Source organism: Triturus cristatus, chromosome 11, assembly GCF_964204655.1.
Source record: "Triturus cristatus chromosome 11, aTriCri1.1, whole genome shotgun sequence".
NCBI classification, from domain to species: domain Eukaryota; kingdom Metazoa; phylum Chordata; class Amphibia; order Caudata; family Salamandridae; genus Triturus; species Triturus cristatus.
The window spans coordinates 741,525,114-741,540,396 of record NC_140594.1 but is presented as its reverse complement, the minus strand read 5'-3'; the positions used below and the strand labels follow the sequence as shown (position 1 = coordinate 741,540,396).

Here is a 15,283-nt window from a genome sequence, read left to right as displayed (position 1 = left end):
ACCATATGCAAATCAGTCTTTTCCTCACACCATCCTTGAAAGGGACTGCCATGACGTGAAGGCCAATTATAGGGAATGCATCTACTCCACAATCTTAGATTGACACCTTCAATTTCCGAAAAGAAGGACAGAGATCTATTAAGTAATTTACTTGGGCAAAGTGTATTTAGAAGGTGTTCACTCACCGCATAGAATTACTATATGTATGATGCAGAATAGAGGGAATTCCTTTTGGTGAACCAAGAAGGAGGCTAAGCAACAAGACCATGACCACTGGGTTTTGTCTTCGGAGCAATGTCTTAATAGAACCAATCACCCAATTTTCTATTATTTGCCTACTTTAAACAACACTGGAAAACATTGGCAGCTCATGCTATCTATTTAGGGGTCCCAAAATGACCCAAGTATCTTACACAGGAACATCATTTTTCCATAGACTGTATCTCTGGCACTTTTGTTGCAGCAAATTAATTGAATACTGCATGGGACACACGCTTAAAAATCAGCAATCTAGAGGTTGACTTGGACTGGTTCCAAAGAGCGGAAGAAGTGATCTACTAAAGTAGAGGGTGCCCTAGAAAGTGGGAGAAGATATGGACCCATTGGCGGGAATACAGGGGTATGTCTTTGGGGTTGTGAATCCCTTGTGTGCTACAACAACTAACATGATCTGAGATAGCGTGGGGGGTGAGCGGCTTCCATCCCACACCGTAGGGAATGTCGCCAGATAGTGCTTGAGCTGTACCGGACCTAGTCCCAACCACATTGCAATGTAACATGCATGTTGATTATGGATTATGTGCACGCAAAGATGCTTCAGACTTGTGTTGTATGATGAGCTTGTTTAATAAAAAGATTTATAAAAAAAAAAAAAGAATCAGCAATCTAGATGCTGCTGGCACCTTATTCTATTTCTTTATGCAATGTCAAATGTTCTTGGAGTGACGCATTGATCCTGTATGCCATAATTACAGATAACGAATTAGCATTTTTCGGATGCAGGCTGTAAAGGGAACATTTATGAGAAATTCTTATAGAATTTTAAATTATATTGTTGTTTGTATGTACTATATTTCTAAGGATGTATTATAGTGTTTCAATATTTAAGTGCCAACTTTATGGATTTTGATGCTGATCGAAAATAAACTATAACTGTCACATATGTGATACATGTTGTATATCTGTCATATATGATGTTGATGAACACGTTTTTGAACCCGGCACATTACACACAATGGGCCAAGGCAGGTGCCTCCTCCTTTATCACCAAGCCAAACATGGTGCCCGAAAAAGTTGCTGAGCTTGAATTGAACAATAGGGGGCTACTGCTCATATTGCCTGTGTGGGTGCCGAGTGATTGAAGTAGGTTTAGCAAGGCACTCCTGAGGGCCTGGGTGTGCTGAGACTTGGAAGGGACAGTTACAGAAGGAAGTGTGAATAGGGCACCCTATATATTCAAACGGGGCACCTTGTGATCAGTACCTTCCTTGAGATGGAGTATGATGAGGCCCCAAACTCAATGGGAGCACAGTTTCCACAAATGTATGAAAATCCAGTAGTCTTGGCCAGCCTTACCCTCTATGTGGCCCACTGCACTAGAGGTAAATCAGCAGAGGAGGCAACATGATCAGGCAACACACCAGGGACCTGTTAGCAAGACCCTTAAGGAGCAGGAGAGACACTGAGAAAAGATGGAGATGAAGGACCAGAGCATCTCAAAACTCTGGCACATTCCAGGACTAATATTCCTGGTCCAGAAGCAACACAGAGACCCACATATGCTGAATGCCAACATGTGGTTCACAGCATCATCAATGGACTTTTCTGTGGTGACTGGGAATATGTGGTTCCATGTGGACCAAACTGAGTCATCATGCCCCAGTGCCTAAACTGCCCGCTGAGCAGAACGGATGCTGACAACAATATCGATCATTCCCATTGACTTGTAGGATGAGGGACAATGCTAGATTATGCATGGAAGGGGAAAACTATTGATCACACCTTGGACGGGCCAGAAACTTAACAGCAGAAGGATCAACAATGGAACTAACAAGTCCCTCTTCTTGCATGCACCACAATTCTGTGAATCTAGCCCTGATGAGACTCCTCTGAAGCAACCATGGCACCCTGGAGCCCTGCCCTGAAGTAACAACGGGGCCAATTCCAAGACCAGATAATCAGAAAACAATTAGACCACTACACCTCTGTGGTGGACCCCAGTCAATAGCATCTACAACAGGAGTCTTCATAATGAACCAGTGTGCCCAGGTCTCTGCCCCAGCCTCACCTTCGGATTTGTGGGCTCACTAGACTAGATTAGTGATGCAGTTGGCTTGGGAATAATGAAAGGGGGGTGGTGTGGTGAATGAGAGCAAATTGTTTTCTTTAAGACAATCAAACCCCTTCACAACTCCAAAAGTAACCAGGCATTGAGGGCAAACCCTCTGGATACCATAGCAACAACTATTGGCTTGATAGAAACAACCGTGGCTCTGTGACCTAACGTTCACAAGTTATCACTGCTTAACGGTTTTGTTGCTACTCTAACCCTAAAATGTTGCCCATACCAGGCTGGTGGGTGCTCCTGGTCATGGGATCTCCTCAGCACCAGAACGGCTGCATAACTGCACCATAAAGGGAAGCAAGGTCACCGGAACACTCTTGGAGCCCTGAATGACTTTAGACAGGGATGGCACTGCACAGATTACTGTTATCACCACGAGTGCCGGACATCAATGACCCGGGTAGTTTAAGGGCATCGGACCGGTGTTTTTTTCCTGTCCAGAGGATTGGACTGTTTCCCAAAAAATCCAGCCTGCAATAGATTTAGAAATGGAAACAATGTAAAAACGCGAAGGCTGAAATAATAGGTTGTGATCACGATCTCAATTTGTGTATCAAAAGCCAGATTATATAGGATCTAACTGAGCACCCAAGCTTCTGACCACATTCACCACCAGATGGAGCATTACTTCCTCCCAGTGAAGCTGGCCAACCAGTGTCTTCCCAAATGTTAACTTTCGACAAAACTGGGATAGCAACTTTATCTCTGGGAAATAACCTTACCTCCGTTTATTACCTCCAGATTTCGACTTTTGTGCAACGGCATGCCAAATAACCTGCAGCTAATATCACAAGACTTTCTACATGTATGTGGTGTGTGATTTCAATAATTACTATGCTGAAGGAATATATTCACAGTATTTCCATAATGTAATGAAGACATGTCACATAGCTGATGCAGCATTATCCGTCTGCATATAGAGTAGCACTGAAATGGACCGTAATTGAGTTGCCAATAATGTTTGGTCACATTTTGCTTTATTACTGGCCACTAAAAAGGACCTTGTTGACTATTCTCAAAATACTAAAGCTCATAAGATGTACTTGTTTCTTATTCATATGTGCGACTGGAGGCAGATTTAGCTCTTTCGTAGTTCTCCCATCAATGGAAAAAAAACAAATTGCAACTCGAACTCAGGAAAACTAAATAGATTGTGATCTAATTTGCATTTTTTTATGTGTGTCCACAAAGTAGTGGATGACCTGGGTCTGTAGAATGTTACACCACTTTTAATTGGTTATTCAGTGCACAGGAATTTTAAATCAATCCTTTACTGAGTGTACATTAAAAGATGGGCCATGACCTAAAGATATCCATTGACAAGTCAAACACATTTCTAAATGCTAACTTGATAAAGTTGAGCAGTACCTGACTCTTAAACGGCCATTGCAATAAACACACAAAAATGTGCTAACTCGACCTACTGGAAATTACAAATGGGCTATCCTCCGGAATGTTGAGTAACGATTAACGACTTGCCAGAATATCGTCGACATAAGTTCGAGGACCACAATTTTGAGGCGGTAAGTGCATATAAGTGGCTTTAGATTTACTAGTTTTAACTGCCTTGAAAAAGAAGGTGTAGATATGTGGAGTTAAGTATAGTAGACCTATACTTACCTGTATGTGCCTGTCGATATGTTGGTCTCCAATATTTTGTGTATGATATTCGGGTAATTCAATATTCCCGACTTGATATTTCCTACTTCCACCATTGCCAATGGTGTTCTCACTTGGCATTGTGTGAATTAGCAGAATGTACTAGCTGGTTATTCTGGAAGGCAGTAAGAAGTTCTGCCTAGGCATAATGGAAACTGCCCTTTATGTGCTAACTGAGCATAATGGAAACTTCTATCATGTACTAACTAGACATATCACATGATAGAAACCAGCAGCAATTAATTATGGTTTAGAAGGGTAGGATGTGAAATAGCACAAGTGTGGTGTTCTAACAAGGACAATGAGCATGGGTCATGATGTGCTAACTCAGCATTCTGCTGATTGAAAACCCCATAACTTTCTAACACTATTAAAAACAACAGGTGCCCCTTTGACACTCATGTCATCATCCTTAGGTGGCCTGAGTGGACCCAGTAGAAACTGCATGAGTTAAGTCCAAGTTGAAAAAATATTGCTGTTCAGAGTTTATTAATCCACCTTTCGTGTTGCATCAAGTGATGTTTCTGAGCTGGATTTGGTGCTGCCAGTGAGTGAGGTTGTCTTTTTTGTTCAAAATAATTTATGGGCATTTATTTATTTTACAACAATTTTACAGAGAAGAAAACAAGCAGGGCCAATGGGTGAGTTTTGATGTGTCTTGGATATGTTGCTTCCTCAGAAAGTGGAGATCACCCACATAGACTATTCGGAAAAGGCATACCTGACAACATAGAGAGGGAACTGGAGGGGCCAGAGCGTAGACGTCACTCACTATGAGGCATAAATATTTTTTTACCAAACGTCTGGCTTCTCTGTAAAATCCAGACACTCTACCCTCTATGTCTGGATAGCATGACTCTTTTGAGAAGAGCATCTTTTATTCTCTGTGACAAAGGTGGTCATGGCTTAAAATATTCTTTATGCGTTTGTTCGTTATATTTGCAGACTCTGTGCGCACAGTGTCGCCTAGATCCATATACGTTGAACACCTCTGGCACGGTGAACACGGGACCTCATTCTCGGCATAGCCATCAAATTCCCATGGCAGAGATTCATTCAAGATTTAAACGATGGACTGGAATGAAGCCCCATGTAATTACCACTGGCTGAGATTACTTCAAGCAATCTACCCATCACGTTTTTGTTTTCCTTCCAAATACGCTGCCCCGGTCTGGGGCTGATTGTGTTCCTGGTCAGAGCGGAACTTGCCTGACAGTTTGGGCTGAACTATGTAGAACGAGGTTGCAATCTCTCTCAACTAAGAAGCTAGATTTTTCCAGGTTTGCTACTGTGATAACATGTCCCTCACTACGTCCTTGTGGGCACATTAACAACTTTTCTCATTCTACGGCTCTGCTTTTGTTCAGGGGCATAGCTTCGGGGGGGGAGGGGGGGGGGGGGGTTTGGGTTGTTAGACCCACCTAATATTTAGTAAATAGTTGGGTTACAGGAGGTTCCAGTCGAGTATGGTGATGTGTCTGTCGTATTTCACCTGGAATTTTTAAATACTCACTCAGACAAAAACACTCACTTCTGTTTTGAAGGTCTTAAAACAGCTATTTTACAAAATACTGTGTTTTAAGTACCCCTCACAATCCACGCTCCGTTCCCTTTCCATTGGCCCATGAGCCCCCCTCACGTGCTGTTCATCATAGAATAGTTAACATGATATGCCAGCATGACTGTCAGGATATCTGATATCTGAAGCTCATACCCCCCCAGTCTTACTGACCAAGCCATGCCCCCGATTTTGTGGTTACCCTGTTCCTTCAGCAATTTCTCTTACTTCACCGGCTTCCTTTGGTGTACAACACAGACATTATCTCCGCACCTGAGGAATGATTAATAGGTTGTATGGGTGTAGATGATTTCTACTGTTTGCAACAATAACATTATCCTCAGACTGGTGTGGGGCCTCGTGAAACAAAGTAAAGGTAACAGTAATTGCTGGAAATGGGTTAACATGTCATCTGCTGAGGGCCGACAGAAGGGGGAGGGGAGTCAGACAGGACTGTTTTCTCAAGGCCTTTATCTTTTTAGTGCCCCCACTGTAACTGCTAAATTAATTTATATATCACAAAAGCAAACCTTTCCTGGTTGTGTGATATATATTTGATGAGGCAGCTAATGTTGTTTACACTAAGCGGTGCCATACACTGGAGCGGTCTCAAATGCACCCCAGGTCATTGTTTCTCTTGTGAACATGCAGAAGGGGGTTATTGTTGACTCAGGCCCCACAAAATATTTTAAAAGACTTGGACCTGCTTGAGAAAATAGTAATGTCAGACATTTTATTACAAGTTAACCCTGTAGACCAGATATATGTCAAAGAATGTACCTTGGCGGAGTGGGCATCTGCAGTGTGTTCATAAATTACTGGTTTTCCTGGCAGAACCAGAGACTGATCTGAAGAACACAAAGGTGCATCAGAGTAGGGTCTCATTGGGTCGGTAATGGTGGAAGGTTCTATACAGTTGCCATCAAAAGCTGGAGGTAAACTTTTTGTACCCTTCTCCAACCTGGTGTCACCTGCAAGTCTGAAAGCCAACAGGGATTGTCTGCTCTTAGGGTACGCAAATGTATCCATTGGTGTACAAACATTGTTTTGACCATGCACGGACACATTGCATAGATCCTCCGGCGTACACTCATTGTTGACCTCATCCAGCATACACCCACTGGAATTAGAATTGATTGAACTGGAGCTACCAGAAGTACGTGGTTTATTTTCTGGTGCACAAGAGGCAGACGCAAGTTTACTTTTATAGCTTGGAGAGGTTCTGGTTTGAGATGGACTTGCATCACATTCATCACGCTCTTCGATCAAGCATAAACTATTTTGGTCTTTCACATCACTGTTATTGCTTTCTGGAGTGCACGTTTCACTTGATGGAGCACAGGGACTACCATTGCGGTTTATATATTCTGATTCGAATCGGTGGTTGTTCTCATTTTCCGCAGGAGCCACGTTGAATTTTTCGCAACTAGCCTCCTCCTCGCTGGGACTGCTGCTGTTCGAAGGAGTGCTGTCGGTGTCAGCCTTTAAGCCACAAAGTGGCTGTGTTACATTTTCAGATGCCTTATTGTCTGGAGTGCAATCCTCCTCGGTATGGAATTTGAAATGGTCAGGTTGCAAGACCTTTGAATGGAGGTTGCTAATCTGAGATCTAAGGAAAGCAAAGTCAAAATGGAAATTTTTGAGTGGATTGGCGAGGAGCGTGCTGCTTGGATCGATGATGTCATACATGGATCTCTTAATTCTGGTCTTCATTGGGTTCGCCATTTGAAGAAACACAGCTGGATTCACCTGCTTTAGAGCCTCTGCGACAAAGTGGTCCAGTCCCTCCATCTTGTAAACCGATTTTGATGACGAATCAACAAAATTGTCTATGTGCAGTTTTTTCTTCAATTTTTCGCTTTTAATACGTTCACTAATGTATGTGTGCTGGAGCTGAATTTCCTCATGCAAGGTGAGAAATTCCTTGAAAAGACTTTGGTCAATCTCCGATTCTGTTTCATCAAGTTCAATTTTCAGCGCGTTCAGCTTCATTATGGTTCTTTCGCTGCATTCCACAGCTGCAAAATAAGATGACATCAAAGAAGATTTTTAGGTTGACATCAGAAATTTTAGGTATTAAACAAGCAAAGATCTGCGAAGTAAAGAATGCAGATATACTCCTCATACTGAAAAGTTGTAGGTGAAAGGGAAATGGTATGAGAAATATACCTTCAAACTCTTGACCACGTTATACAAATACTGAAGCGCATTAATATGGACTTAAAGTTTTCCACAGTGATTTATACCATACAAGTTAGGCTCCAGTACTAATGTGGGAGCAGAACTTTATTGGCTGCTATAGACAACTGCTGTAGGATATAAGGCTACCAGACCATTCTGTCAGAAAGTTCAAACCCCTGCAGCTCTTAGTTTTCAACTACTTCTTCCTTCCCTTTACTCCTCCAACTATCCACGGTGGTCAGTTACTGCAATGGGTTTAGCCTTTACAATAGCTAACAAAGATGCATAGCAGAAGCTGTGAAACAAGGCACAGAGAAGCATCCACAATCCCCCCCATTGCTCACTCTGCCTAAATGCCTCGGGTCTGATTTAGTGTTTGACGGACAGGGTTACACAGTCACAAATGTGATGGAGTGCCCTATCCACCAAACTCTTGGTCCGTCCTCCTTACAGTAAGTTAGGCAGGCCATCAACTTTCAATCAGTTGTGTTCCATTTAAGGAAAGCTTACTCCAATGGCCTGATGGAGTGCTGGTCTTTGGAGAAAGAGCATCACACCACTCACCCTCTTTAAAGAAAACAGTCAGGTGTCCTTTTTTCTCTCCCCCACACTCAGGAGAAAAACTCCCTGGATGCTAGGTATCAAACGTTATTTGTTTTTCACAAGCAAGCCCCCACTTTGGGAGTTTGGTTTTGAAAAACAAAAAGCTTGGTGGACGGCCGTCAAAAATGATGGTGGTCATCCACCAAACTTTAGACCAACCTTCAGCTCACCACTGGGCTAGAGCTGATCTCTAAATATGGCAGTTTGCTGTCCGTCAGTGTTAGATATACTGTTCTCCGCCACTGTGATGATCAGAGATAAAATCGCCAAACCACAAATGAGTCCTTTAGTTTCATTGATAAGGCAGTGGGAGGGTCAGGAGCAGGGGAGATTTCCTCATCCCTCCTTTTATAATTGTTTCTGCTCCTTTCCAACTCAACAACCTTGTCTCTCTCACGTCCCTGTACAATGTCACATGCTGCAGAGAAGAAGAGACAGTGTTTGTGGTCTACTGCTGTTCAGTTGTCTCCAACTGAGTGCTAAACATGCCAGTGTTCTAATATAGCCTTATAAGTCTCGCAGAGTGGAATACCAGTCATTAAAGCTCTGCTCCAGTATTAATGGACCAAGACACAAGTGCGAGGCAATCAGATGGGAGCAGGACTTTATTGACTAGATAGGATTCTACAGCAGGCTATAATGCTATTAGAACATTATTCACAAGGGGGAATTAATGCCCTAATTAAAGAAAAAGCCTGCTGCAAAACAGCAGGAGCCTAAACCCCTGGGGTTTAGAAATCGTACCAGATTCTCTCTCTGTTCTTTGACTGCTCCTACTGTCAATTCATGTTCATTCTGCAAGGCTGAGCTCATTGGAGTCCCTGACTGCACGGTAACTGACATCAACAGTCAGAGCCTTCAACAAAGGTTAGAAAGAAGCATCTTTTACCCCTACCTCGGTCTCAGCTCCGCCAAACTGTTTTGTTTCAGTTGGTAAAGCCATTTTTTCTCTCCAGTTCTGGCTTCCAAAGGTAAATTAGTTTGCACAAAAAAACATTTGAGTTTATCTTAAAAGTATTATTGCCACTGTGTAAATAGCTGTGTTTTAAAAACAGAAATGTACAATCATTCATTAAAATAATGTCTATAGCAGTGGCCCTTTTCAGACAGTTCACAATGGTCCTGTGAAAATATGTGCCTTTTTTCAACAAAAAATATGAGACCCGGTGTCCCTTAAAATCAATAGAATTGTGCTTTTGAGAATATCCTGGCAAATAGAAACCTCAATAATATCACAAGGCAATCTTTAAATGTAATTGACTTGGCAAAATTAGAAGGAACTTTTGTAAGCTATGTAATTTGTAGGCCTGAGCGGAAATCGCGGAGTTCCGCTATGCGGACCTCTGCAAAGTGACTGAAAAACCCTGCTGAGCTACTCGGAGTTTCGCAAGTGGCAGAGTGTGTTCCGTCGTGCCGTTCGCACCGATTTTTAGCGCTGGGTGTTTGTCCCATGCTGGAAAATCAAAGCGAATAGCACCATGCGCACCGCCAGAGGGCGGTGCTTCTTTCTGGCAGCCTCCTCAACGCTTAACAGAGCGGAGTTTTTTGCAACTCTGCGTGCTTCGCAAAGTTCACACCCAGGCCTAGTAATTTGTTTTCTAGATATACATGTTGAATGTGAATCTAAAGCTGCTTTCTACACAATGTCCATGTTCATCCACGTGTATTGTACACTCCTCAAAACAGTGAAAACATATTGCTAACTCCTTAAAATAATATTTAAATGCTACTTTTCAGTCTGCTAATTCACACTTGAAATGGGTAAATCTAAATATTTTCAAATGAAAAATATTTCTTTTAAAATAAAGAACTCTTGCATTTGTGAACAGGTAACGTAATTAAAAGTGTCTAGGCAGTTACGGAGGCTGCAGCATGAGGGTCACAGGAAGTGGCTTCTCTTAGGACATGAAAAACTGCTCATTCAGGTTCTTGAGATTTTGTGACCCCTGACATTGTTACCGACCTCCTCAGAACTGCTCAGTCAAACCATAGTGTAGTGCAAGCAAGCTAGTGTATCATTTACAGGCTTCATAGTAAACCCCATTCAAACCAAGATGGTTGCTAAGGATCACCCAATGTGACTGGCAAACATTATAAACGATGTCGGTTGGAGTTGCCGCCGACTGACTGACTGAGGACTGACCCACCTTCGGTTGGCGGTCCTGACACCGCAATTACAATGCGACTGCACATGGTACTTCCATTTCTCTATGGGAGCTTGTCCCATGGAGAAATGGGAGGTTCTGTTCATCCCTGCACCACATGGCAGGCACCTAGAGGTGCCTGCCACGAGGTGCAGGGATTAACAGGTGGGCACCATAGGTGCCCCCTCGCCCCCCAGCTGGAGGCGGCAAAGAGAAGGGGGCCCGGCTACGGGCCCCATAACTTGTTTCCGACAGGCTTTCCATGTCTGAAAGCCCGGCATGGAAAGCCTGTCGGAAACCGAGCATTATAATCCGTATGGGGGAAATGCCAAGCATCATAATCCGTACGGGGGAAATGCCGTCCATTGGGATTACGGGCCATTGTCCGACTGGCCGGCAGGCTCCATGAACCCGTCAGAATCCAGCCAGAATGACTGGCCTGTTTCAATTCCGACCTCCTAGATTGTAATTAGGCAGTCGGAATTGAAACCACGATAAGGCTCGGAAAGTCTCCGACCTGCGGTCAAGGCTTTCCGGGCCGCATCGTGATAAGACCCCTAATATGCAATGGACTTCTAAATATATGCATTGCATATTGGGCACCATTGCATTATTATGAGACGCTGCACAGGAGTTCCTTCTTCCCTCTCCATAGAAAATCAGGAGAATGCAGAAAAAGGAGAAAGGATTTGGGTGGGGCAGACATGAGGAGTCATTGTTAGGGGGACATGTTAATGAATTACTATCCGACTGCACACAAGATGACTTTCTATGGTATGCTGAGGTGCTCACAGTGCTGGACATATAAACAGTTAGGAAATTCTAATAAACATTTGGCCAATACAATAACCATGTGGCTGATAACAAAAATATAGGGGTTAGGCAGGGACTAGACTAATCTAATAGCGAGAGTATGCATGTATGTGCAATGTAAAATGTTTGAGATATTTCTGACAGCCACCTTATTTTGAATTGTGACTGCAGAGTACAGCTGAGATTACTGTGATCATTACCAACATTCTAATATGTAAGGTGTAGTTGCAAATAGTGCATAAAAAATAACCTTTTATTGTAAAATATGAATATCTGTGAGTATCTGTTGTTTCTACGGCATAGTCTGAGGATACGTCCTTATATACAATACTCCTCCTGGAGATGCAAGTTATTCTGAGAGGTTTGTCTGACTCCATACACTCCTTATCTATATGAGCATAACTTGTTGTGATGAGGAGGCATATGCCCATTCTCATTGTCTCCAAAGAGAGTATACAACCTATTATTCCTCTTGGGGGTTAGGAGGTCTCGCAAGAGCCAAGGCCATGAATTAGCACGTTCAACGGATACCAAGATTGATCATATCGTAGCTACTGAAGAAGTCAGAAGGGTGATGGAACAGAAAACACACAGCTGTGATAGAGGGGAATCTGTTGTGGTCAGACCAGCACAAACTGTCAGAAAGAATCACAAACATTGAAACCAAGATATCTGAGGGAAACCATGAACTGACAAAACTGCATCAGCAAGTTCAAGACCTACGGACAGTACTAGGTTCCTGAAATATAGGACAGAAGATGCAAAGGTCACTCAAGGAGGAGCAATATTTGCATCATGGGAATATCTTGATGGAGCATTTCCTAGAAGAGTTGTTTGTGACTGGGAATGGCCAGATGGTTGGTCCAAGCAATTCACAGTGAAGAGGGCACACAGAGCACCTTCTTAGAACAAAACCTAAAATACTAGAAAATGAAAATTCCACTACTTTGTAGATGCCACAATGTTGAAGGACTGGATTGACAACTACACCGGAGTGCAATAGGAGCTAAGGGAAAACAGTGAAGACATTCAGTCTGAGTGACAGACAGAGGGAAAATGCTGATTGCAAACATTGTAACACACAGCAATGCAGATGGCTGCAGAAAAAGCTATGGTGTGAGAGACACTCAGTAGCATCAACAAACACACATATAAAGACAAGGGAAGAGATCCTGCCAGGAGAACTGGTAAACCAGACTCTAGAACTGATCTCTAAGTCTATAGTGACCCTCAGTACTGCAGATACACCAGCCAGATGTGTAGAAATGTTTGAAGTAGCAGTATACCATCCCTGGGCACTGTCCAGAATGTCATAGACAATGGTATGTTTAGTGGTGGTGAGGGATTTTCGCAATCAGTGAGTGTTCTTTCATTAGTGGACCAGAGTACTACAGCTGGGAAACCTAGTTCTTTTACCTTGGCTTAGCTCTCTCTTTTGACTTGAGAGGGTGCTTCGGGATGGTAAACATTTTGACTTCCTTTACTGGAACTTGGAAGTGGTGGAAAAGAGTAATTTAAGACCTCCAAGAGGGACTAGTATGAGGATTATAATTGTGGGCTTGGAGGCTGTGTTGCACCATGTTGAAGTTGCTATTACATTAGTAGGATGGCGTATATTGGGCAGAGGACTTTTGTGCCAGGTCTTGCATTGAATGGTCTGTTCCAGCGGACTACAAATGCAACACCAGATCTCACACATGAATAGAGATTGTTATACTCTGGCTCAGTTTGTTGATGACTGCAACAGGTTCGCCATAGACCATTCAGGGACTTTCACTTATCATAGATGATGAGATGATGAATTAAATATATGCTAACACTGGAGTGTCAGAGGCATGGCCACCCCCAAGAGGAGACATGGGATACACACCTATCTACAATGTAGGGGTGTACATAAAGCCATATTGCAGGAAACCCATATAATGGGAAAGAGGGCAAGAAGTAGTGGAAACCCTAGAGGGTCTATCTATATCACACTAATTGTTCATGTCATGCCAGAGAAGAACTCATATGGATTAGACTAGACATCCCATATCTGTGCACAATTCGTACAGTTGATCCAGGAAGAAAATATGTTGGGCCTAGGGTTACAATGGGCAGTGGACAGTTAGACCTAATAGGTGTATATACCACCAACACCAAGTTCACATGCTTTCTACACATAACAGGGACAAAACTCCCATATGGAAGCTCATATCCTAATAATGTGTGGGCACGCGATTTGAACCATGTGACAAATATGAACTGAGATAGGTCTTTTCCCTTCTTCCTGAGACATTTATTGCCAAAATGACTGGAGACTTTAGAACGTGTTTAACAAATTGGAGCTTGCGTGACTTGTGGAGGGAGGCACACCTGAATGCAAGGGAATACTCATATTATTGATCTCTCTACAATCTCCAAACTAGGTTAGACATATTTGTGACATTGGCTTCCATGATATGTAGAACTGTTGCTATATAATACTTCTGCAAAACATTGTCAGATCATTCTCCCACTTTACACCACTCCCACTTTGCACTTTTAAATCACTACCTCAAATTCCTTTTTGGAGACTAAAACCAGTGTCGCTTCTAAACGCTCCTTTAGAAAAACAGTTAAAAATGCCATAATTAATTATTTTAATGAGACCTGTGCTCTGTTTTTGTTGTTGGCAAATAATGATGCTGGCCATTATATTTTTGGTATCTAGGTTTGATTTGAGGCCAATGGTGATGGTGCCCTTGTCAGATACAACAAGTGGATTGGTCCCTGTGAAATTCAAAGTCAAAAAGTCGAAAGAAGTTTCTAAATCCCAATGCAGAGAGGCACTTTGTCACTTTTCTGAAAAAAAGGTTTGAATTTTTTAAAATTTTGTTTAAGTCCCAACATAAAAGAGGACATTCTTACTTTTTGAGAAGAGCCACAACTGAATGTAGCCACCGCTGTGGAACCAAAATCCAGATTACTGAAGCTGGTTGGTCTCACTAGAGATCTAGAGCTTTGGAGATTGCTCACTGAAAATGTTGTAAGTCCTAACACGGGATTGGACTCAGTCATTTATTTGAAAGTGCTAGGAGTCTTGAGCAGTACTAAGCTGAAATTCAATTTGACGCTGTGAAACTGCTGGTTGGCCACTTTTTCTCCGCAGTTTCCACCGAAGCTCTGAAGGAAATGTTTTTCAAAGGTTCCAAACTTTCTTTTGGTGCCCAAACAACAACAGGAGTACACTTCCAAGGACTCCAGGATCCCAGGGAAGGGTGCCTAGGTTGTCAGGCAGACGACAACTTCAAACTCCAGTCCAGGTCCAGTTACCACTGGTCAGCTGGGCAGTTGTAGAAAAAGACCTCTGGCAGCTTTTTGTGTTGCCACACAGGAAGTCTGCCAACTGACCATTAGTGTCGACTTCATTAGTGTCGACTCCAATGTCCTAATGACAAGAGGGAGCAGGTCCGGTCCTTCAGGGTTCCTCTAAGGTCACGGAGAGCATGTCCAGTCCTCTTCTCATCTTCCACAGGTCCAGTAGGTGATCTGATGTTGGTACCGTGGGGTGCCAAATTATGCCTGGTACCAGCTAGTGGGTGGGGTGAGTCCTGGGAACTCCCTAACCAAAGGGATATTAAGTTCCAGGTGGAAGCCCTATCCACTTTTTCAGCAGTTCGTGCTTGCCCTACTACAAACAATCCATTAGTGCTCTCACTTTCAAACTCTAAGACTAGGTATACTTCTCCTTCTGTGCAGAACCTACGTACCCACCCAGAGGTGTGGCAACGATAATGAGCCGTCCCCTCCTCACTCAAACACGGTTCTTGGGGTAGCTTTTCTCTCACTGGGTTTGGTGCCACCCTGACTAAGGTGAAAAGGTTGGGGTCACCTAACATTTACTTGTAACAGGGCTGCCCTATTGAATGTAATTGAGTTCCTGTGCCCACGCCAGTCGGTCTTCCAACAAGGGTAAGAAAACACCCTCCCATTGTCTCTGCAGTGGCAGCATTTTTCAGA

General features: G+C 43.0%; 1 protein-coding gene across 1 annotated transcript in view; it reads right to left on the bottom strand.

Annotated features, from left to right (window-relative positions):
- LOC146785398 (uncharacterized) overlaps window positions 1-15,283 on the bottom strand; it is a 342,389-nt gene that overhangs the window by 315,643 nt on the left and 11,463 nt on the right. The window contains exon 3 of the mRNA XM_085633037.1: window positions 6,342-7,579. Within this exon, the coding sequence (XP_085489163.1) occupies window positions 6,342-7,579 (1,238 nt within the window). The remainder of the gene's footprint in view (window positions 1-6,341; window positions 7,580-15,283) is intronic.